The sequence below is a fragment of the Meleagris gallopavo genome, chromosome 5, assembly GCF_000146605.3.
Source record: "Meleagris gallopavo isolate NT-WF06-2002-E0010 breed Aviagen turkey brand Nicholas breeding stock chromosome 5, Turkey_5.1, whole genome shotgun sequence".
Lineage (NCBI taxonomy): Eukaryota > Metazoa > Chordata > Aves > Galliformes > Phasianidae > Meleagris > Meleagris gallopavo.
Genome location: NC_015015.2, coordinates 3,802,762 through 3,828,888, shown reverse-complemented (window position 1 = coordinate 3,828,888; position 26,127 = coordinate 3,802,762). Strand labels below are relative to the sequence as shown.

The 26,127-nt window shown below is 37.8% G+C and overlaps 1 protein-coding gene across 3 annotated transcripts in view; it reads left to right on the top strand.

Moving 5' to 3' along the window:
• NELL1 (neural EGFL like 1) overlaps positions 1-26,127 on the top strand; it is a 273,232-nt gene that overhangs the window by 119,342 nt on the left and 127,763 nt on the right. For all 3 annotated transcript variants that reach the window (XM_031553393.1, XM_010710718.3, XM_031553394.1), the window contains exon 13: positions 20,158-20,283. In XM_031553393.1, the coding sequence (XP_031409253.1) occupies positions 20,158-20,283 (126 nt within the window). The remainder of the gene's footprint in view (positions 1-20,157; positions 20,284-26,127) is intronic.

Sequence of the window (26,127 nt, the reverse complement as noted above, 5' to 3'; positions counted from 1 at the left end):
AAAAAAGAAACAACAAACAAACAAAAACCAAGCAAACAACGAACTAATAATGCACTGCAGTGCACGAGTTGGAGGTATTGGAGATAGGAATGGTAGGGGAGTCTGTGGGTCTTGTGAGAATAATAAATAAAATGTGATCTGAATGCTGTATCTTTTACAAGGTTTATGATTTGATGTCATGAGAAGGCCGAACTCCTAATGCTCTGAGTAAGAGCATTGATTTGTTTTTGAGTATTTAAATGATTATTAACTAGTATAGAAAACACTTTTGACCCTTTTATTTATTTATATATATATATATATACACACACACACACATTAGTAGCTCTGAAATATGTATCAGAATATTCATCTGAAAATAATATTCATCAAGTTGTGCTGCAGAATCAGTAGTGAGTGATTAACACATATGAGTGTTGAAAAAGCATAGCAACAGTATGGAGAATTATAATTGTGGTTGGTTGGCTTATTACATTCCCCAAAGAAGTCCCCACGAAGGTAACCTCACCACCCCAAACAAGACAACCTTTTTGATATAACCTCCGTATTTCTCCAGACTGTGGTTGGGATGATATCCTGATGGGAGAGACTCCTGTTCAAAACTCTCTACGTCCTCTTCTGCGTATGGCACTTATTCCCTTGCAAGACTGAAAGATGTTATTTCAGAAATATCACATCCTTCAAAAAGTCTTTTATTTGCGTTACTGAGCTCTGCGTTCTTAATTTGTTCTAAAGTCCTGAATGATTTCAGGTGAGCTGAAACTTTTTTTTGACGTACGATTAGTTTACAAAAATAAAAGCCATCTAGCCCTGCTAAATACCTCTCCAAAATCTAATAAATAATTTCCAGCACTGGATTTGATTTCTAGTTTTGATTTGTGCAATTAATTCGGGTTCTGTGAGCTCTGTTCCTCAAAAGCTGCCTATTCTGCATTCCGTGTACAAGAACAGTCTGTATTTATACCTTGCTGCTTCTTGTACTAAATTTGTCTGCTTCCACTCCTCAGGGAGAAACTCCAGGTTGTCTGTGGTCTTTGGAAAGCTCTCTAAAATATTTAGGAGTGTGAAAATGACTGACAGGCTCTCTGCTCTTAATGGTACAAGCTGGGGTTATTAGGTAGGGAATTGACATCACACTTTCTCTTTTTGTCTATATTTAGTTTGTACAGTTAATCTTTTAAGAGTACTCTTGGCATAATGAGGTAGTAAGGAGAAACAGATGTAGAATAATGAACATTTCATACTTAGTGCATGTAATAGCTATAGCTACTACAGTAGACTCTGAGACTTACTATTACTGAAAAAATATATGTGTTTAAGTAGCTGTAGAAATAAAGTAATATTTTGCTGCTGCCTGGCTGTGTCACTGTAATGTGTGAGTGCAATGATATTTCCTAAACTGGGAGCCTGATTAGGATCTGAGACTATATCTGCTTTTTAAATACACACAGCTATCAGCTCAAAGAATCAAGAACTTGCCAGATGTGGAAAGAAAATTCTCCCCATCTGCCTTTGCTCACTGGGGGAAAAGCAGTAATAGCAGCGAGGAACTGAACAGTGCTGAATCTTTCTGCCTTTACCTTCCTCTTTTTCTATTGAGAGGTCTTTTTTCTTAAAGTCTTGAAGAAAATGGCATTTGAATAGAGGCAAACATGCTCTACCAGAGGGCTGTGTGTTGTACATGAAGTAGTTTTACAGCCTAAAAACCATTTGCTGACGTCCTCTCAGAAGTTGTAACTTCTCCGAGAGATCACAGGCAGCGTCTCTCTTTGAGCTCCAGGTTTAAGACCCAAAGGCAATAGCTCTTACCAAGCCATGCTGATAGGCTAGGCTGTTGTCAGAAATTGGGGAAGATTCACAAGCTGATTTCTGAATTGAGGTCATGTAAGTTTTCTCTTTCAAATTTGTAAAGTGTTAGCCTAATTTCTTCCTGAGTTGTGTGAAACAACACATTGGCTTTGGCCATTCCAGATGGTTTGTTTTCAAGGGAAGTCAGAACAGCCTCCTGCTGTTGTGACCATAGTTACCCTTAGTACTGGGAAAATCAGAGTGTGGCTGATGCAGTGAGGAATGAGAAAGGAGAAACCACGTTTGTCCCTAAGGTGATGCTGTCCTGGTCCTCCAAAGTGCTTGGTGTATCTTCATTATCTATTCCCAGGGAGCTGGCAAATCAGTTTAACCTTATGCAGTATATTCAGTGGGTGCTTCCTTGTTGACTTGTGCTGAGGACTTAACAACTGAACAGAGGAGAGATTCTAACTCCCTCATTGTAGGACAAATAGATGGCTGGAATTGGAGTCTGTTAGGCTTCACTGCCTGCAGTAAAGGGGTAGTTTTCCATGGCATCTCTTCAGTTGGGGCTTTCAGGCAGAGCAGAACATCACAACCAACATCTACTGGTGGAGCCTGCTGAGACCAGGCTTAGCCTGTCACCCTCTGTCATGTAGCATATGTGTCCCATTACATTTACACCCAGGAGTGACTCTCATGGGAATTACAGACATTTCTTTGTTACCTCTTGTGAAGCTTAAAAAGTGTTGAAGCAGTTTGTTATCTTGTGTCTATGTAGTAAAGGGACTAATTTAGGAGGCAACAGCAGTCAGTGTAGCAGTTCTCTTTTTTTTTTATTGTGGGAATGTTGTGTCTAATGTGAGTTTGTCTATTACAGGGTCTCTTTCTCTGTTTTTTTCTTTTCTGTTTGGGGCAAACAATAGGTTGGTAGCAGAGTGATCTTGGGACTGTGTAATTTTTATCTCTAACAGTGCAATGAGATGATTTTGTGCTTAGTATGTAACTAAGACATCAAAAGCCAGACTGTTCATACCAGCACTTTTTCTTCATACTGCTCTGTAGAGGATCTTTGTTCAGATACAATGCTATGCTGATATCAGCAGTTGGACAGATAGTTCTAGCCCAATTAGATGGAAGATGCCAAGCTGGAAAGCTTACCCCCCCCTTGGGAATCGAGTATGGCTTTGGTCTAAAGCTGTCTATGTTAACTTGCAATGGAAGGCTTGATTTCTTTGCCCCTATCTTCTTTTTTCCTGCACAGACATAAATGCTTACAGTTACCGTTTCTGAAATTAATACAATTATATATGTACAAAGTGATTTTGAGTTCAGAAATATCTTTCTTGTTGTTTATGGCTAAGTCTAGCAGGCTGTTTTAAGTTGTAGTATGTGTTTCTTCATATTGTACATCAATAGCTGTTTCGAGCCAGATTCTTTATGCTTTTAAGGTGCTTGGGCCCTTTATGCATTTCTTTAAAACCTATTTAAAATGAACTAATAAAAACAATTGGTGTTTTTACTTAGTATTACTGAACTTCATCTCCATTTTCAGTTTTCAGTTGTTTGGTGCAGGTTCTTTTTCTGTATGTAATATGTAGGCATCAGCTACCATCATTTACTGATACTGAAACACCAAATAAAATGGGTGATTAATGAGTCTTAAACTGCACCATTGCAAATTTCAAGGTAGTCATAAGTTGGTTATTTCTAAAGTAAATTAGGTAAGGAATATGGTTCAATTTGGTCACCTCGGAAACAAGCTGCTCATCTTTCATCTGTCAGTAGGTATTTGAATTATTATTCAAACATTTTATTGTTATTGTATGAACAACATTACTAATCATGTGCTTTAATATGTGATGTTGTAACAAATTGCTTTGCTGACTTAACATCAAATATAGATTTTAGCATGTGTTATAATAGCCTGGATGTGCTCATTGTATTTATTATCCAAACCTTAAAGCATCCCTGTGACTGAATAAACGTGGATGTTTCTGAATTTTATGTATGCTTTGTGTTAGTGATTATCTTTTCTTACTGGAACCTGAAAAAAATTACAGTATTTGATGTCCCTTTAATTATATGCCTGTGCTTAGGATATCAGGATAGAAACCTCAGGGTTAAAAGTGCAAATGGATGCCTGTATTTAAGATGAGAATGGAATGGCCAGAGAGCCAAGCCCCTCCTGTATCTGCTTGGGGGAATCGAGGGCTGCTTTAGTTTTGTTTGAATGTGTATGTATATGGATTATTTAAATAGTAAATATGACAGTTGTTTCTTGTATTAGCTGAAGGTTAGGTGTATGGATGTTCTTGTGTGCTTCATGATTGAAGTCTTGTCCTTATGCCAGAGAGTACATCCTCTGTCTGTCATCCTTGGGATGCTGTGTCTTCCTTGTATTTTAATTAATTGTAGATTTTTGGAAGAATCCTAAGAATCTGGGACCTAGTTGGAAAAGCAGGAAGATTTGTATAACTTAGAATCTATATAGTTTGTAGACTACGTTATTGTGTTATATGCTACATAATTGTATGGTATTTATTATTTGTTTTTGTTGCCTTTTGGTTAGGAGGTCTTTATGGCATAGTCTAAACCTCAAAATTAAGCGCAGTGACTTCTATATTCCTGTATCATTCCCCTCTTTAATGTTACCTTTAAAATTGTTTCAATAGAATTGGGTCCTGGGATAATTTCCCAAGGTCAAAGCTGCATGTAATTTTACCCTTCCAAAATCTTCATGGCACTTCAGAAGCAGAGTTCGAAGCATATGACAAGTTGAGGCAAATGGTACTTGCAGCTAAGTATTTTAAAAATAACAAATAGAAAGCCATTCAGAAAGGACTGTAAAATAATGAAGGGTTTATAGAAACTGATTTATGAGGCAAGACCAGAAGTTAAATGCAGATAGCTTGGTTGAAGGCATAGAAGGATCATAAGTGTCTAAAATACGTAGAGGAATAAACGGAGTGCAATTTTCGTGTGAATTGAAGATAGTGGACTAGACATAAGAAATATTTTAGGGTCACCAAGGTGATGAGAAGGTAGAACTAAGGAACTCCTGACAAATAAATAGAAGTTAAGACTTAAAGAGAAATTTCTATATATTCAACTTCGTTAGGTGATCAGATTGATTGGTCTATTGTGCTGATAGATTAGTTCACTCACTTCTATTTGAATTGATGAAAGTACAACAGAAGGACAAGAAACTGTTCTTCATTGGAAGAAGGTGGATGACTTTAAAAACAAACTTTTTTATCATAAGTGTTTTGTGTGAGAAAGCAGCATGTGATCTGCATAGAAACCTTGTTATTCTGCATTACTAATTTTCCCTTGACATTTATTGTACTCAGAAATACTGATGCAGTCTAGATACAATAGTTACACTTCTATTTTGGTTTAATAGAATGTCAAATGAACTGCCTCAAAAAGGCTGCATTCAAGGTTGTATTAAATGATGCTTTTGTGACTCAATAGGATTTCAGTATATCACTCACCTTAATGACAAATGAATGCCTAACTAATTAAAATTGCATCTGTCAGCTCTTAAAGTGACAGATATTATACTTCTTGCATGGGGGAACACAAAAATTATTGAATTTGCCTTGCCTTAATGGGTCTCAGAGTCTTTGTTTTTAAGTCATACAGTTCCTTAGAATACTTTTTCACTGTTTGGAGGAGATAAAATTCTTATTGTAAAATATGTAAAAGAAGAAAGTTTGCTTAGAAGCACTACTTGTAGCTGTGCTTTTACTACTGCAGAAATCCCATTAAACCTGAAATACAAGGAATGTGAATTAAGATAAATTCAGTTTTTATTTTTTAGCCTGACTGTAGCCTTCTCAGTATACCTAACAGTAGCACTTCGATGTCTCTCAAAGCCAGTACCATGCTTTGTCTTGGATATAAGTAGGATTAAAGCCACAGAACTGCTTCTACCTCAGAGTTGGATCATGACTCTGGGAACTGGCATTAGATATAGTTGAAACAAGCTCAGGAATGTGCCACAATTACACTTTTTCCCCTTGATGGTGTCTTTCATAGACACAATTGTAAACAAATCTATGTATTCTCTATTTTATACCAATAGTCAGAGATACAATTGTAATTTCCAGATAGGTAAGCAAAGCTTACAAATCTGATGTGCCATTACTGTGGAGCCCTGTAGTTAATCAGAGTGATTATTTTCAGATAATCTAATCAGTTTTGTGTGGAACACCACAAGAGTTAGAAGGAGTTTTGAGTTCTCCAAAGGATTGCATTGATCCAAGATTGCACAGAGGCGAGGTTGTATTATGAGAGAAAAAAGATGTGAGAGCATTGCTCATTATTCAAAGACACCGTGTACAAAAACTGTCTTGTAGGAGACAGTGGAATAAAGGCCACGTATTCACAGAGGATAAGGACTAAAAACTGCAGGAGAGAAAATGAACCATGGCTACGTGCAGTTAAAATAGCCTGGAAAAGGAAGTCAGATTGAATGGAGTTAAATATAGATCTGGTGCTAATTTAGTATCTGGATCACTATATATTCAAAGAGGAAGAAGTAAAGGTTAATGTGAGGAGGTATATACAGCCTTTCCTTTGCATTTATACTAATATTTATTTTCCCTGAGAAGTCTGCAGAAAGCCATGTGGTCTAAGTGATGATGACATCACTTCTGACTCTTTCTCAACCCAACAATGCTTTTTCTCCTTGAAACAGGAATTAGAGTGGCTCACTCTGCTGAGAAAGCTTTGACTTGTGAAAATGGAATGCTTTGTGTTCATCTTTGTTATACATACATTTCAGCCTTGTTTTACAGCCCATCACCAAGAACTATAGCCTTTCCCCTTTGCCTTCATGGAAGCCATTCTGTACAGCTCTGCTGGGCTGTGTGGAGGGTTTGTCCTCTCCTCCTGTGCTTTCCTTTCTGCTTGGTTTTTGCCAGATATGCTTTTGAATTAATCAGCTGTGAGTCCGTTTAGCCTTTCACTGAAAGCCCATTGCAAGTACAGGTTTTTGTATAAACAGAGTGCAGCATTTGAAATCAGTAATGGTTGTTCAAATCTTTTCTCATTCAGTGTGATATCTTTGTAGATTAAAGCTTTTTGACAGCTGTTACGCTGCAGCAATAGCTGCACAAAAACGCAGAAAAGAAGCAGTTTAGGGATGCAATGCGTAGGACAGTGACAAGTGAACAGAGTACACGTTAGTGACACAGCATATGTTAATGCAGATACTTCCTAAGGTAAGAAGTGATTTTCTCGAAGAAACTTTTGTCAATTTGTGGTAATTTGCAGCTGCCAGGCCCAGTAAAGAACTAAGTCCTACCAGTTGCAGCTCACTTCTCTGCTCTTGGCAGCTGCAAACTGTTATTTCCCACATGTAACTTATTTTATACATATAGGAAATAGGCATGTTGGTTTTCATTGACATAGGGTTGTATTATCAGTTGTTCTTCAATAAAAATCCTTAAATTATGTTATGAAAACCAGTCTCAGAGATGCTTCAAAGTACAGTCTTTGTAATCTTGTGAATTCTACTGGGACATCTTTACTTTGACAGTCATCACCTCTCTGGTGATGTCTCTAGCAACAGCTAGCAGTATGTTTTCATAAGCAGACAGCACTGTCTGGTAGTACTATCTGGATGACTTCATGCTGTTTGTTTCAATGTGACAAGGCTACAATGCTGCTAATAAAATGTCACGGTTTTATTATTTTTGTTATCAGTATTCCACATCATAACATCATGTAAAGCACAGGTAATTAAAGAGTTAATACTCCAGTTCCGTGGACACTTTTCTCTAGACCAGGTTGCCCATATCCCCATCCAGCCTGGCCTTGAATGCCTCCAGGGAGGGAGCAACCACAACTTCTCTGGGCAACCTGTTCCAGAGTCTCACCACCCTCACAGTAAAGAATTTCTTCCTAATATCTAGTTTAAATCTATGCTCTCCCAGTTTAAAGCTATTTCCTCTTGTCCTGTCACTACATGCCCTTCTGAAAAGTCACTCCCCAGCTTTTCTGTAGGCCTCCTTCAAGTACTGGAAAGCCACTATAAGGTCCCTGTGGAGCCTTCTCTTCTTCAGGCTAAAGAGCCCCAGCTCTCTGTCTGTCCTCGTAAGGGAGGTGCTCCTGTGCTTTGATCATCTTCCTGGCCCTCCTCTGGACCTGCTCCAACAACTTCATTTCTTCCTCGTACTGGAAGCTCTAGAACTGGGCACAGCGCTCCAGATAGGATCTCATGAGAGCAGAGTAGAGGGGCAGAATCACCTCCTTCTGCTCACACTTCTTTTGCTGCAACCCAGGACACTGTTGGCCTTGTGGCTGCAAGCACATACTGCTGACTCGTGTTTGAGTCTTTCATCAATCAACACTCCCAAATCCTTCTCCTCAGGGCTGCTCTCTCAAGCCACTGTCCAACCAACCTGTGCCTGTGCTTGAGATTGTCCTGACTCAAGTGCAGGACCTTGCACTTAGCCTTGTTGAAACTCATGAGGTTGGCATGGGCCCACCTCTCAAGACTGTCCAGGTCCCTCTGGGTAGATGAGCATCCCTTCCCTCTAGGATGTCCACAATGCCACTCAGCTTGGTGTCATCTGTACAGTTGCTGTGGGTACACTCCTGCTGCTCATGTCACCTACTAAGATGTTATTTAACACCAGTCCTAGCACTGATTCCTGAATCTCTTGTCACCGGTCTCCTCTTGGATGTTGAGCCATTGACTGCAACTCTGAGTGCAACCATCTAGCCATTTCCTTAACCAGTGAGTGGCCCATCCATCAAATCCATTTTTCTCTAATTTGACAATCAGGATGTTGTGCAGGACAGTGTCAGACACCCAGTAGATGATGTTAAATGCTCTTCCTTTATTCACTGTTGCTGTAACTCTATCATAAAAAGCCACCAAGTTTGCCAAGCATGATTTGCCTTTGATGAAGCCATGTTGGAAAGTCATGCCTGACAAACTTGGTGGTAAATCAACTTATAGTTTACTTGCAACTAATGCAGAATCACCAATGAAATCAGGTTAGAACTTTTGTTTTTAATAGAGATGATGTAACTATATTACACGCACACACACATAAAAAGGGACTCCTTGTGGTAGCGGATACAGTCATTCATTGCTGTTTTAAACGAAAGAGTAAAGAAGTGTGCCCCAATTTCATATTTCTTAACTGCAGCTAAAGTTTGACTACTTTATCAAAGGGAAAAGCATTAAATCACCCTTTCAACTTCGTAGCCAAAAGCAAAGCAATTAAAATAAAATGTAGTACTAAACTTTGAGGCGGGAATTAGGGTTGCAGGTGAAGGATATTTTTATGATCATCTGTTGGATAGATTTTTTTCCCTTTTATTGCTCTTCTTGTTCAGCTCACCTCAGGTTATGCCTAAGGAATGCAGTATTTCTGCAATTGCCAAAGCAGAAATGCCTCTTTCAGTAACTTTTGCTTTAAATCACTTCTTTATCATATTTGCTACAATGAGAAATACATCTTGCATTTGTCAGTTATGTAAATTAAGTTTATAAGAAAAAAAATAGTTTATATTACCTAAAATTAAGGTTATTCTTCTGCTCATGTCCGCTTGTTTGTTTATTTTAACATTGTAAATTAAATTTTGAAAACCATATAAAATTAAGGCTAGATAGTGTAACAAGGGCATAGAACAAAGAAAATCATTTAGCATGGCTTGCAGGAATACTTGGGGAAAAAAACTGTTTTGCAGCTGTCTGTAGTTTTCTTACCTGAATAAGATATTTGGCTCTAACATTTTGTGGAACCTATTTAAGATGAAATAGTCTTTAACCATGAAAATAAAATCTGTAAACTCTCTGTCATGTTAAATCACCTGGTTTAGCTTCTGCACCATTGAGTTGCCATAGTTGCCAATTTAAAAACAGTGATAAGTTAAATATTTCCACTTGTGTTTTTCTGAATAGTTTGACGGAGGAAAAAAAGCTTGGTGATAATAATTGATTACAAAGATATTTAGAGAACACCTAAGAAAGTACAAATAGCGTTGTGAAGGCCATGAGTAGAGAAATATAGGAATAAGCGTATTTACTTACATGGGAGAATATTTTTCTATTAGCTGCGTGCTGCTTTGCATTGCAGAGATGATCACTGAGTGAGCAAATTGTGTGAAAACAGCCAAGTGTTAATTATGTATAAATTTTGCTGTTAACATACCACAAGTCTCATTTATTATAACATTATCTATTAAAAGTCATTATAGAATGCAGGAGCAATTCTCTAGGGACTTCAGGTATTTTTAGGCATGGCAAAAAAGCACAAAAATCATCACAGTTTTCATCAGCGTTTAATTTTTCAGTGAGATATAGTGTCCTTCAAAATGCCACAGTAAAAGGTTGCTCTGGGCACAGAGATTCTGCATCAATTATATGGGTAGCGTTCTCCAATTTATCATTCAAAGATAACATCTTTGTGGATTTGAAAGAATAAGCCAGTCAAAATTGCAGGACATGGATAGGAGGAGACAAACTGGGTAAGAGTATTGGGGTAAAAATAGAGCAGTGAAGCAAAAACAGTGGACGATGGTAATGAGGCAACTGCTGATGGAACAGGTATTTAATGTAATTGTTCTCAGTATAGCAGTGTGGGGAATGGATTGTTCATTTTGATGGTAGTAATCTGTTGTTCACTCTTAGCCATTAGTAAAATAGAACAGAAGGGATTGGGAAGGCAAGGTATTAGGTAAATGAAAAAGGATAGTGTTATTTCAATAAATCTTATTGCTTGGCTAGTGTGATTGAATGGAAGATTACAGTAAAACAATGTTCTTTTCCTTTCCCCTTCCCAGTATTGCTTCTACCAGTATTGCTGGGCATGTGTGGAAAGATTTAAGGCGTAACAATAAATAAGGAGATGCGTATATAACAGAAATCTGATATTGCTTTTCCAAAAGCAGTACTTAATTTATCAGTGTATACTGAGATCCAAAGGAGTTTCTTTTGTAGGTGAAATCAGAGCTAGAGCAAACAGGACTTGGAGAGTCTATTTAATCATTACATCTATTTAATCAGTAAATCAGAGGCAGTCTTTCAAGGGAACTGAACTATTTTTGTGAAAACGAGGTGATTATATTGCTTTGTTTTCTAATGTGTTGTAATAAATTTGGGAGCAGTAGTAGCATAACCTTTTATTTGACATAGACTTCTGTAATGGTAACTCTTGCAGCCAAGTATGCAATACTTAGATTTAGAACGAAATCTTGTGCATTAAAAACCTTTCAAGAAGAAAAATGAGTAGAAGATTGGTACTAAATACTAAGGGAGAATAGTCTAGTTAGATTTATTACATATAACTCTTATTTCTTTTAACCCTGCAGTAGTTTGTTGAAGCTTCTCTCATGAGTTCTAGCCCTGGAAAGCAATTAACTCCATGTCCCAAACAGGCAAATAGTACTGCACTCATAAGTACCATTTATGTGAGTGGACTTTCCAGACTGTTTATGTGTTTATCTGCATAGGCTAGTTAGAGATTCACGGTGCAGATCAGATCTTTGTTGTCATACTTAGAGTTTTAGCAAGAGAGTAATGAAAAACAATAGCAAACTGTTGATTCTAAACTGGAAAGCTTGCAATTGACCAGAACTGTGCCATGCTGATGGACTGTGACAATACAGCTATCATCTTCAGGCAGGATTATGGAATCAATCTTGGTGGCAAGAATTCCGTGCGTGTGCCTTGTGATGAACCTTGCTTTTTTCACCATCTTCTCCTCAACAGCTAGGAGATACCCTAAACATTTCCCACTTTATAGAAGGATATGTACAAGGCCTAGGGAGGAGTAGCATCTCTTTTTTTTTTTTAATCTTTTGTTGCCTGCTGCAAGATGGAAAAGCAAGTAGCTTTTCATGTTTTGGGTACTGTTTCATTTCTAGTGAGCTGCCAAACATTACTGTGTGGAGGTTGAGCAATATTTTCTTTATTGGGTTATGTGTCGCTATATCCATACAGTCGTTTACAGCTCTAACAAGGATGAACCTTGGGTATCCCAACATCTGACTTATCACATTGGTGATAAGTGTAGGAATTACTTATTTCTGTGCTAGCATTTGCAGTGAAGCTTAAGAAAACTTCTGTTCTGGAAGAAAGGTACAAATGTAATTATGTCCTAACTTAATAAGCGTGAGTGATTAATGAATTTAAAACGTGAACTACAGAACAAACCCTCTCTTTAAAAAGAACAGGAAACAGTTTCTCAGCTGAAAGAACAAACTGACGCCATCATGGGATTTAGAGCTACATGAGTTTACATAAAATTTCATGTTTTTATAACAAAAGAGTTCAAAATGCATCATACTTGAATTACATCCTTTTTTGAGTTTCTTTTATCTTTCCCTGAATTTAACCCCTGCCTGTTACAGTATCCTTGGTAATGTTGTCAAGGAGATTACTTTGACTGTTGGTAGAGGTAGTGTTTCATTCGTAGTCCTATTCTTGAGCAATACAGAGAGTTTTCTGTATACTGTGAAATTCCATGCTTTCTCTCCACCAAAGGGTGGACAGCTTCTGTTTTGGCTTTGTACCCGCCGAATTCTGAGAGCAAACTATTCCTGTGGGGCTAGTGGGTTGTAATTAATTAATTGTATTTGATTAACCGTTTTAGTTGTCTCATCGTAGCCAGAAGCAGTGATATTAACACTCTTGACTCTTCAGAATTCTTGAGAAGATGTAAGTGTTCTCTGCTTTTTCTCATGATAGAGACTAAGTCATTTCCCCGAAATAGAGAATTTTTTCTTAAAGAATCTGCTGGTATTCTTGAGTTTGTTTAAAACACCTTTGGGTGATAATGAACCTTTCTGTTTGCCATAATGTCAGTGAGAGGACACTATGAATGTTCTGCAGAATCCACAAATTCCTTAAGGCAGAGTTTCCCTCAAAGACGTTGATCCACTCTGATAGAATCCAAGAGGTCAGGAAGTGGCTGGAAAGACACTAACTAACTTAAGTAAAAGTTATGAATCCTCCTGGCCTGCCAACTCTTAACTGAAAAGCCGCATGCCTGCTACATTCCAGTTAGTGAAAGATCTCCAGACCTGTTCAGGCACACCACTACGTAGCCTATTGTATTGCCTTGCAGTCTAAATGCAAGTATCAGTATACTTTCAGAGATGAATTAGAATGTTAAAAAAAAAAAAAAGTACTTATCCTTGGTCAAGCTCTCTGGATTTCAAAACATCAGGACGACTGCTGTTATACAAGAAGAATCTTGACTTGTATTTGCTATTTTCTTTGTCGTGTTTGAGCAAATGAGTGAGATGCTGCTGTTGGCCGAAAGCTGTTTCCCCAAATGTTCCATTCTGCTTTTTGTGATTATTTTTAACCTGTGTTCTCTAAGCTGTATTATCATATGTGAATTCAGGATGCACATTTTTAAAAATAACTTATTTTCAACTGTCAGAGATGCCTTCTGAGTTAGTTATCAACTGTCTATCCCTAAAAGCTATAGCAGCATATAATTTTTTACGAATAACATAATGCAGTGAACATTTCCATTAATGTCTTCATCAGATGAATGAAATTGTTCATTTAGAGTTTAAGGAAACAGCTTCTTTCTGTTAAAAACAACAGATTACTTGTATTTTTTTCAATGTTAGCACATCAAGAGAAGCTTTTTAATTTAAATGATCTTTTATTGAACCTCAGTCTAATGGAAACCTCAGTTTTTATTCTAGGAAATCTTAAGGCACTTGGGGGGGTCACCCTCCCAAAACAGCCACACAGACAGTTAATAATGCACTGTAAATTGCCAGCATAATGGTGGAAAGCATGTGGGAACAGTGGAACTCTGTTTTAAGGTTGGCTGAGAGAGGAGTACAATTCAGCAGAATCATAAAAGGAAAATCTTCTGACTAGACAGATAGTTAGACACAAGATAGTCTGGGTAACAAGCTTTAAAGTGTCCAGCACAGTCTTAGGATTGTGGTATTTTGAGGACTGATAGGAAAAATTAACGTAGCAGAAATGTCTGCAAAGAGTTGATCGTTTTAGTGAAGATTCAGTCTACGGAAAGCTCTATTTTTTTAATTCATTTTTAAGGCCAAAAAATAATAATAATAAAAAAAGTAACGCAATGCAATGAGAGTAATGATTTGTGTAGTGGTGTAATTGTTACCAAAGATAGTAAAGAGGAGCTTGTCTTGTGCCTGGGCAGTATTTAAATCTCTAAGACTGAATTTTACCAGAAGGGATTTTAGGAAACAAGCGCGTTCCTATATGACTGATGTTTGGGCGCTTTGCTAATGTAGCTGAGAAATAAGTAGACAAGAAGTGCTCCCTGTGAATGACTAGTCACGTTCCAGAGTGCGTTTGCTAGAAGAATTTAAGCCTAAAAGCACAGAAATGAAGAGGCAGAGTGGGAGATGGATGTACTTGAATATCTTTTTGTCCTTCCCGGTGATGTTACATCAGTTCGGGCATTAGCTGCTCTGCTCTGGGAAGCGTCCCTGTTCAAATGTGATTTGCATGTGTATTTCAGTGCTTATTTGTGTATTTAACCTGATAGTTATACAGTTATAATCCCTAGAGGGGCAATTAAATTGATAAAGAGCAGGTATGGAATACTGATACTCTTGTCCTGATCATAAACTATATGTATATCAGCGTAAAGCACTTTTATGCTGTGCCTGAAGGAAAAGATGGCATCATTTTAATGAAGCTCTCAAATTGATGGTACTTTCTGATGTTGTGTTGGTAGTTATTGTACTGCTTATGGATTCCCAGGTGATGCTACACCAGCCCTAATTTATGAAGGCCTTTTAGCTTGCTTGCTTAGAATGTCAGGGTAATGCTTCTCAGCCTTGTTGAAAGAGATTTCTTCTTTTGGCTTATCTTATCTGCTTTTGTATGGGGTTGTTGACCTCTGACTGGTCAGCAGCACTGTCCATCCAAGTCAGGAACGATGAGGGCTGCCTGTGATTGTAGTGCTGCTGTGCCAGGAAATGAATCGTCTTCAAGGAGTCCAGGTTGGTAAACAGTTTTAAGATTAGCTTAAACACTTGAAGCCAGGAACTAGTCTTTTCCCACTTGGCCAAGTGAGAGAAGCTTAGCTGTCATCTCAGAGGGAACTGCTGACTACTGCTCTCTCAGCTTTATGGCTCCTTGAAAGCTTTTTGCTGAGGGTTGCATTGCGTAGTTTGAGAAACCAATCCTGTGCTCAAGGTAAAAATCAGGTGTATGCAAATAAGGAGAGAGGATAAGAGGGGGAAATAAAGATAAGAAGAGCTGAAGTCAAGTGGGTCTGGCAGCAGAAAGGAGATAAGAGCCAGAGAGGACAGGATCGGGGAGAATTTGAAGAACAAAAAGTAAATAAAATGAACAAGGAACTGCTAAGTCAGTGGAGTGAAAACAGCATGTGTTTGTTTTTGCATAAGCATAGGGTAACTGAAATTTTAAGAACTTTCTTCTGCTCCACTGCTGTTGTGTTCCGCTATTTTGAAAACTTTATCTTGACTCCATCAGCTTGTGAATTTATTTTAGGATTTGATACCATCTGAACAACAACGCATGTTGTCTCTACATTAAAAGAAAAAAAAAAATCCGGATTATTTAGACTGGAATTTAATACAACTCAAACTGTGGGATATCAGTAACAAATAGTAACTAAGAATAAAGAAGGGACAGGGTTGGGAGAACTTAACCATCACTCTCCCACTGTTACTAATGTTTTCTAGTGAGAAATCATGAATTAGAGATTGGAGCTTTCTGCAGAGCTGTCTTTTCCTGTCTTTTGTTTTGTCTGTGCTTTTCTACCAAGTACTTGAAAAATTAGAATTAAATTTGGGAAAAATTGCTCCCCAACGAGAAAGTAGGTAACTATGAGAGTTTTGCAACTGAAGTAGTTGATTTGGATACTTACTGTCATGGTTTTATGCTTTTTGGTTATTGGTATTCCACGTTATAACATCATGTAGTGGACTGGGAGTTAGAGTTAATGCTCCAGTTCCAGGTATCTGTCTCAGAGAAGAACAACTAGGTCTCCCAGAGGACTGTTTACTGTTCTGTTACTGTTTCCATTCAGAGGGAAAAGACAAAAAAAGCGCGCAGATCATTTTCCCTCCCCTTCTTTATATTGTCTGGCTCATCTCTGTTGTGGGTGCCATCTCATCCCAGCATTAGAGTAAGGCCTTCAGCTTTTGGACGCTCTCACTTCATTTGATTTATTAGCTTCAATTTTAATTGTATTATAATGTGTAATCTTGCATTCCAATATCTTATTTAGTAAATTAGTTTGTTTCTCCTCAGATCATTGCAGTTGTTTCATTTTTAGGCTCATCTCTCTACCCTTTTCACCTTTTTCCCTTTCCTGGGGACATGGGTCTGTGGATGCCTCTGCCATGCTAGTCACAGAACCGGGCCAAACCAGCCTGTAAACCATTGACTCTTAAGCATCATCTGCTAGTGCTCTGGAAGACTGCTTCAGTTTGTTTCCATTTGAGTGTTATCATCTTTCATTATGGAAACTATGAAGCTTTAGTATCACAGAGTTGGTGTTGGAACAGCTGCCCAGAGAGGCTGTGGATGTCCCATCCCTAGAGATGTTCAAGACCAAGTTGGATGGGGTCCTGGGCAACCTGGTCTAGAATTAAATGAAGAGGTAGGTGGCCCTGCATGTGGTAGGAGGGTTGGAGATTCATGATCCTTGAGGGCCCTTCCAACCCTGGCCATTCTGTGGAGTTATCTAGATCAACCTATGCCTGTGACAGGGGAGCAGTAGGCCTGTGGGTTTAAGCAATTTGTAGAGTTTTTAAAGTACGCTTGTAGATGAGAAAATCCTTAACAGTTGTAAGGTTTGGTAGTTTTCCCTGCTTTGTTATATACTAGGATGTCTTTACAACCAAAATGTTCATTTTTCCTGTTTATGTATTTTTGATGCAGCAAAGATGGAGTTTCTTTCTTTCTCCTGTACTGAGTGGACACACACCAAATGTTTTTTTATTGGATTTTGCAGTTTAATAAGCCAGATATTTTAAATACATTAGTCAGAAGTGTTTATATTAATTTAGTTAGATTTCATATGGAAATGAAATTGTTTCCTTTATAGCATCCATTTTTTTTTGCCTGAGGTATGTCAGAGAGGTAGTACCATTGTATACCAAAGCATAATACAACTTATGTGATTTCCATCTTGCTTTGTTTCAGTTGGTATGAGATGATGAGTACCTCTGGTGCAACAAAATGCATGCCAGGTGCTAAGCATCTATGTCCACTGAGGTACTTTTCCTGTATGTTGTCCCGGTGTACTCAGTGTTGCTGGATGTACTGGTACTGATAATAGAAGGTAACACATGTGTATTTCCCTTTAAGTTAATGAACACTATTTAGAACTGTAAGGAGTAATGGTGATACCTGATTAACTGTGGAGTAGGTGAGTACTGCAATAGAGAGAGCTCTGTGCAGGCAATGAACCTTGTTTCAGTAACTGTTAAGGAAGCTTGAAGTCAGCAGAATAGCACTCACCAAACCTACCGCCCTGTAACGTAGCAGTTCTAACAGAGGAACTAAAGCCCAAATAAATGCCTTTGTTGTTACAAAGAACTAGCTTCTGTAGATGGGACCTGGTGATATGTGAATCATTATGGTGTGTCAAGTCTCATTTTGAAGACCGTAAGTTTACCTTTTTAGAAGAAAAACAAACTACTTCACCAGTCTGGAGAGTAACATTAATAATGTATTTTTATCACCTCAAAAGACCACTAGAAGATGAGCTCTAATATTTCAAATGCAACAAGCGATCTATACACATGAATCACAATTTGTGTTCCATTACAGCTGAGCTGATATATACCACTGTGTGCTTTATGGATTTTATTCTAACAATATTAAGTAAAAACCCAAAGCTTTTGGTGATGAATACCTAACCTTTTACAAGAATTTGTAAAAGCGTGGCCCAAAGCAACAGCTTCAGCCTTGCCCTACAGGCTTTAATAAGAAAGTACCACTGCAGGTTTTTACCTTTCAATCTTATTCTTTGTAAAGGAAGCATCAGCTGAAGGTGAATGCTGCTAAGGGAGAAGAAAATATGAAATACTGAAAGGCTATTTGGAAAATGCACAGAAAAACATTTAGAAAAGAGTTAAATAAATGAGCAAATCTTGAAGAGAAGGATCTCTTGCTGCCTCTGCTTCCTTGTTAGGCCCAGTTGTTCCTGGACTCAAGGACTTCTGCAACCAGTGTAGGTTGTTCTCAATTGCCTTATTTGTAGTCAGGTTGTTGATTCAAGATCCTCATCTCTTTGTGAGAAATCTTCACATGGTGGTATTTTCATATAGGTGTGGATTTTCTTTTAATACCTGTGAATTCTCATATTTTGTGTTACAGTAATGTGGGTCACGCTTGCAGTGAGTCCAAGTTCAGCTTCCTTCACCTTTGCAAGTTATAATCCTCTTACTTCTCTCAGAGGAAGAAAGAGGAGGATTGTTGTCCAGTGAATTCAGTGAGAAAACTTGAGATAGCAATACATCAGGTTAATTTTCAAGTGCATTTGTTGCTGTTAAGGTGTTATAGCTTTCTTTTCACATATCTTTTTGTTCCTCTCCTCCCTGGCATAAAAGCGAGATTATTAGATATGCAAGAACAAAACTCCTCAAAGCTATATTCCAAAAGCCTATTACAAAGAGTCTGCAAGCAGAACAATGTGAACACACATCAACACCCGAGTGTTTCCCAAGTGGCTGTAGCACTTGGTGTGATAACAAGACGTGAGGGCATTTTTCTTGGCTTTTATCCTCTGTGCGTTGATGCTTCTGACTTCTTAAAAATCATTTAATCCAGTGGCACTGCAACGGGAACAACAGAAATGCAGGAGCAAGATAGTTCAAGGTGTTTGTAGTGGTATATAAAGACTTTTGTCTTTGGACTGTCATTTCTGCTTCATCCCAAGTAAGAGTCAAAGATCATTACCAACTGACAGCTGTTGTTGACCATCGTGATTTAGCTCATAGTTCTTACTGGGTAGACGTCTGTGATACAGAAAGTATAAGCAGAGCTGGCTTGTTTCATTTTCAGAGGCTAAAAATGTGGTTGCATCTCAATTGAGCAGCTACCATGCTTAGGGTAGTTAAATGGAATACCTGAATTTAGGCAACTACAAGCTTAATGTTTGCACAGTTAATGACCACCGCCTTTCTAGCATTAAATGTGGAAGTAGCGTGTGTTTCCCTTGTATCTCCATAAGGATGTTGTGGTGAGGTAGGTGGGAGGCTGTGGTTTGGTCTGTGCATGACCATGCAGAGGGATGTATTAGGAGAGCACAGTGGGGTAATGAACTCCTCTAAACCCCATTAGCTAAGGAGGCTCTTCAGCTGTGTTGTCAGTTATTATAGTGTTGTCACACACTTTCTTGAGTGTGAGCGATCAATAACAGTGAGAAAGTAACAGGGGAAAAATAAGTCTGATTCTTTTGTGTGAACATATGTAATACTAGAATTAATCTTCTGAAAGCCATGAATTACTTGGAGTAAAATCTGTGCTACTAAGCAGAAAATCTATCCCGCTGAGAAAAAATAAAAGAATTCTTCAGTATAATATCTGGTTTGGTGGGAAAAGAAGGGGGAAGATTTTACGGCATCGCTATGGTGTATTTAGACAGGCTAGTAAATGATAGGTTTGATTCGCTATTGTGAAAATAATAATTTTGAATTTTGGATTTACAATAGGGATTGCTCAAGCAAACAGAAATATGAGGCAAAGTTTCTACCGCTCCCAAATAATCTTTTTCTTTTCTATTGGAACGATGTAAATCAGGCTGAAAATGGGCTTACAGGGGACGGGCTTGATCTTCTGGTGGTGTGGGAAGTAGAAATGGTACAGTGTGCTGATCAGTAATTCCTGTGGCTAAAGTTTGTTTCAGGGACATCTGGAGTACTCCTTGACCAACTCCCTTTTGGAAATCCTTTTCTTACCTTTAGAAACATCATTGTACTTTATCTGCTCAGCACTAAAACTGGTAGCATGTTGAACAAAGTTACCATGCCTTAATGATTTAGTTTACCTATAAGGCAGAGGTAACATCTTCAGCGTTGCATATTTATGGTCCTGTTTTATGCTTTTAAATTTGCATCAATTTGTTTTTAAAATTGTAAATAATAATAATAAAAAAAAGTATGTGTTTCTTTTCCAATTAGAATAATGATATTTATTATTGTAATTAAATTTTGGTTAAGAACAGTAGAAGGAACTCAGCGCTTAGATGCAGGAATTTTAGCTTTATTTTAAGGAATATTTTTCAACTAAACTTGCTCCGTTCTTTAATGCTGGAGTTAAATCAGTTTGCCTTTGGAGCCGTAAGTGAAATTTATTTCCTCTTATTAACTTAACCGAGCTTGACTGTGGCTTTCCCTGTTTTCTCACTGCAGATATTGATGAGTGTGCTGCCAAGATGCATTACTGCCATGCTAATACTGTGTGTGTTAACTTGCCTGGATCCTATCGTTGTGACTGTATCATGGGATATGTCCGAGTGGATGATTTCTCGTGTACAGGTGAGCTCTCACATATATATTAATGGTATTATTCTCTGTATTTGTGTATAGTAATCACTTTCTGTTCAGTCTCTGTGCCATACCAAAAGCTATATTCTAGTTGGCCTTCTTCACAGTTAAGGTAGAAGTGGTGTGAGGTTCGTTTCCTCCATGTGTTGTCCCTTGGGATTAACTGGCAAGTGACTCAGGAAGTTTTGCAATAGTGCAACTGGGTGCTCTTCTCATCCAGGACGCGGTCCCTTCGTGTCCTACCACTTGTGTCTGAGGTGGATAGCTGTAGATCAGATCATGTCAGGTTCCCAGCGTTGATGTGCCCATTACCTCAACCCATAGCTCCATTCCTGTTTCTTCATGGGAGAATAACTTGTCCAAACCATTGGACTTACTTGATTTTTTTTCAGCAAAGACATGAAAAGGATTAGTGTGTGTAGTGAGAAGAAGTAATGTTACATTAGCTGTAGTTTAAACTGGGCAGTGAATTGAAACAAAAAGTTATCCAGAAGGAAAAGTTTTATGGTCAAAGTTGAAATAAATATGTAAGGGCACCCCTGATAATGTATTGTTAGATGGCATGAATGTTGTTAATATTGAGAAATAATATCTTCAGGACAGTGGCACCTTATTTAGAAGAGAAATGATGCAGTATGGTCCTTTCTGTGACAATGATAAGTCCAATGATACCTTTTTTAATATAGCAAAATGAGTTGGAGGTAGTTGGATCTCATTTCCAGCTACAAGTTTTTCAGGAACTTTCCCTGGCAATTTTTAAGAAAAAATTGAGAAACTGCTGAAATGCTTTGGCTAATTGCACCTAACTGGATAGCATCTTTTAACCACAATCCTCAAAAAAAGGCTGATTGTGAGATTATTTTGGTGGTCTGCCTCTCTGGCAAAGAATGAAAATATCAGACAGATTTATTGAAATGGAAATAAGCAAACTTGACACAATATCAGGTTTAGAATTGCACTGGGTGAGCTATTCATCCAAGTGAAAAGATGGCACAGGAGTATTCAGTGTGAGAATGATTTCCAACCTGGAATAATTACACTGTAATGCATATCTATTGCAAGTCCTCTTTAGGGAAGGTCACAGGAAATGTAAACTTTTATGATGACAGCTTGTTTTGTAGCTATGATTATGTAGTATAAAAAACTTCAGGAAGTTCCCGCTTACCTCTTGAGAGATGCTGATACTAAATAGCTGTACGTTTCTTGTTGGAGTTTTTCTTGATCTTTTACATGCCAGGAAAGCTTCAGAACTTAAATTTTGCTCTTAGTGTGTGTGTCATGTGAGGTAGTGACTTTCACAGTGATGGAAGGCGTTTTTGATAGCTGACACTTGCTTTCTGTATATGCATTACTAATTTCCTAATGTTTCTTTCCTTCCATCAAGACAGTATTATTAAGCATGCAAATGATTTAGAAAGCAGGATATTTGTGATTTACAGCAAACCTGTGAAGAGTAGTAAGACCAGTTGCTTGACAGTAATTGGTGAGGAATTAAATGAACGTGCATACACATAAAAAAAAAAAATCCAGAACGGATGTAAGTAAGAAATAATGGAATGAACGAGGTAAATATTTCTCACAGTTCTTATTATCTTGCTGAAGTGACTTCTCCTTTGATATCACAGATAAAAAGCACAGCAAGTACGTAACATAATTGAGGAGAAGCTTGGTTCATTGCCTGTTGTATCTAGAAATAATAGTATGTTACAATAATAAATGTTATTTTAAATAAGTGTGCAATAGAAGAAAAATAAAACAGGTGGAGAATACTTAACTAGATTCCCCTCATGCTGGCACCAGTGTATAAGCAGGCATGAGCAAAACAGATTATTGCTATAACTCCATTTTATTTTATTTTTCTCTTTATTCAAATTAAGTGAAAAATTATCTTGTTACTGAACTGTGTATTTGGGAACAAAAATTCATTGAGGTGACTCTAATTCATCAGTGTGCATCGTGTCCTCTGTTGAGGCAGTGGCTGTTGAGAAAGGTTTGTATTGGTGTCCAGCCCCATGCTTGCTGGCCCTTGTGGACTGCTGGCTTGTCAAAAGTTGTATAGCAGTGTTATGTAGAAAACATTGATTTTGAGCTGAATGAGGTATTTCAATTTGATGTTGGGAGGTTTATATTTTTCAAAAAGAAATTAAGGGCCTGTTGAAATGCTAGGTCAGTTTGGACAGAACAATGTTTAATTTGAATTGAGATATTTAATTTGCCTGTTGTTGAATTTTAGGTATTCAGCTCCCTGTGTATTTTCTCATAGATCTTCATGTTTCTCAAACAAATCTTTACTGTTTTGATGTCAGTGAATTATTTTATTTTATTTTTTCTCCCCAACCATTTGTTGAATAATGTTTCTTAGCCCTGATAGTGAGAACTGTGGAGCAGGAACTTCGATCTGTTATCAGCAAACAGCTGCTGTATTGGAAGCTGTGCTGAGTGCATAGAAAATGCTGTTACAGAGACAAAGGTGTAACTAAAAAAAAAATAAAAAAAAATACTCTGAATGAATTCAGAATTGTGTTAAAATCTGAAATATGATTTAAAATGAGGTAATGAATATTTTTGTAAATAATTAATATTAGTGTCGCATAAGCAGACGACCTGGTGAGCAGAAGTTCACCCCATGGCATTTTCTGATAGGTTAGTCAGCCTAGCAATAGCTTTGACCTACATTCACCAGGGAAGATACATTAATAATGTTTTTGTGCTTTCCTGTTCCTAGAGCTTAGAGCTCTGAATGTTAATTAAGTTGTTCGGTGAAAGACAGTTTTATTAAGAAAGTCACCCTTGAATAGGAAACTTCTTTCAGTCTCTCCCAGTGACACTGACAGGTTGTTTATCTGTTCTCTGGTAAATCACAGTCTTGGTCTTTCTGAAAATGGCAGCAAGATTTGTTGCTCCAGATGCTCTCATTTACTAGAAACTACTGATTTAAATGCATTTTATTGACTACCTCAGGCTTATACCTTGCTTGCTAGTTGAAAAACAAGTTTTTTGGGTTGCTTTCTTCTTATGTAGCAGTTGGGGAGTTTGTTTCAAATGTGTGCTTTGTTTAATGCTTTTTTGAAGTATTATAAATTTTGTATTAAGAATCTGATATTCTTATTTTTGGTGGGCTGGATCAATTCTCTGGTATGGTTTTGGAACTGTGTGTGTAGGTCTGTTCTTCTGTAGTTTGAAACAAAAGCATATAGTTTCTTTGCCCCACTGTCATTGAATCAATTTTGCAAATGTGGTGTTATATTAATAAGCACTAAGCTGTCCACATTAAGTAGATATACTGTGCTAAAAGGATGGGCAGATGTAGAGTTCTGTGAAATACATGCGAAGGAGAGAAAAAAAACAACAGCCCCATCCTCCTGCCCTTTCCTTCTTCCCCTCTTCTGTCCAAGAAAGGTAACTCAACTGCAGAAATTTCCTGTTATGGTTGGGGCAAAAATGGTTCAAATTGTTTGCTATCACTAAAATTGATGCTTTGAGAATTTTGTTGCTGGATTTTACCTGTCAGGCTCAAGATGGTGTATTTGACCCCATAATAATACTAATAATGCAGCGAGCTTCAGAATGGTGAAGTGGCGATCAGGGCAGGTTGCTGGCCTCTCATCCAGAACCACTGCATGTGTTTGAAAAAGGCCTGAATAGAAGCTGTTAGGCAGCCAATTGATAATATAGTCGCTGAATGAAAGTGCTCTTACTGCAGTGCAGTCTACTGACCCTCCTTTCTACCTCTCTTTTTAGTGAACTGAATTAGCATTCAAGCAAGAAACTTTCTTGTGTGCGTATGTGGCACTTGGACTTTCTGCACGGTGCAAAGTCTTTCATGCTCTCACAGGTCAATAAAATGTTACCCCAGTTCGCATGATGGCCAGAACGGATTTGTCTGCTAGCTGAAAACCTGAAATCTGAATCAGTAGGCAGATGATAAGTCTGTGGTGAAATAGTTTTTAGACTCCTTCAAGGGAAGCTCGTTCTTTAGATATTTTGAAGTATCCTGCCTTGCACTAGATCATTTTTAAAGAAACATTATGAAAATAGAAATTGAATTTAGGTCATAGTTATGTGTCACCATTTATAGAGTAGATAGCAGATGTTTAGTATGGTTAGTATTACTGGGCTTAAGTACCTCAGTGAGATCTGAACTCTCCTGATTTTGACAGTAATTCATAGATAGAAAGTGTTCTGAAGCATTCCCTATTATCCTTCTATGATCTTGATTTTTGTGCTTCTCTTCTTGTTGCAGCTTATCTTCAGGGCAGTACTTGGACATTTACAGATGCACTTGGAAATTGGTCTTAAGTCAGTATGAATGGTTGATGCTAGCGTTGCATTAACTTAGCAGGCATGAAAGACTCTGATGCCAGTCCCTTCTTTCCTGAGGTTGTTATGTGTTGGTTACTATGAGGCTGGACATACTCTGCTAGAGTTAGGTTGTATTCTTTTGTTCCAACTACAGTCAATAGCATCTCTGCTCCCGAACTGTGAAGGAAAACATTGCTTGGTTTCAGGTGCCTTGAAACAGAGAAACATTTGGAGCCCCTCAGAGGGCTATTGGATGAGTTCAGCAGCAGGTAATCCATGCACCACTGAGTATTGTCTGCATCAGAGAACGTTTCTATGCTCTGCAGGACAAGTCAGCAGACAACTAGAAGAGTACTCAATCTAGCAAAACAAAAAGAGTGAATCTTTGTCAGATGACTGATATCTGCATGGGACTTGACACAGAACTCATCAACTCCAAGGAAAGCTTTCAATTGCTTTCACTTTGTCTTTGGAGAAGTCCTGTACAGAGAAAACTAGCGCACCAGTGCCACTTATAATGATTTATAACTCTACTGTTATAACGTATATGTACTATTATTTTTTTTATGGTAATACTAAATGGAGTAATCTTTTTGTACTGTCAAATGAAGCTGTACTAACCTGAACAAGTTAGCTTTTTAGTGTATCCCTAGAAGATGAATAAGTATTTAATTGCTGTTTTGAAAAAGGAGAAGTTGAAGTACAGAGAAGTGAAGTTTCTTGCTCAAACTCATGGTGAGACAGTTGGCGGCACTGGAGAGTATAGGAAATGGAGACTGAAATATTTGGTGTGAGGAAAAACTTAGACCAAAAAAGTTCAATATTTCCACAGGAAACAATAGCAATTCACTGAAGAATAGCGAATGTAGGCCTTGAGTAACCACACGATCCTCATGTCGTAGATCTCCTTCCTCTTTCCATACCGTTCTATAACAGCTTTTGTTACTTTGGAGTTGAATTATTCCTCTGTCTTCTACTTTTTAAATGCCATGTTACCTTCTGTTGTTCCCAACTTCACCTGCATTTACTGGATTTAACTCCAACATTTTTAAAATTCTTTCTTTTAAGATATGGTATTTGAGAACTGTGTATTATTTTGCTCCTAAGTGCTTTCAATCGGAGGAAAAAATGCGGAAAAAAATGTAATATGTACAGTGATTTAAATTCCTCTCTGGTCAGTAGTTTATTAAAGATCTTTGTGCTTTCTGTGCTTGAGGTATGGATGTGTTTCTAATTTGTCCAGGAGAGCTAGTAATCCTTTCAAGTCCTTATGACATATCAATTTTCTGTAACTTTATTAATAGTAAAATTAATTAAACAACTGACTGCAAATTGTGCTGATAGTTATATTTCTTGACTTAGAGACAATTAACATTTTTACATGACTTCTTAGGTGCGGCCATTTGTGCTATGCTATCACATACCATCCCATTTTTTATTTTTATTTTTAATTCTCTCAGTCCTTACTCAGCCACTTGGGAAGGCTTGCTTAATGACTAACCTAAATCTCCGCAATTTAAGCCCATCACCTTT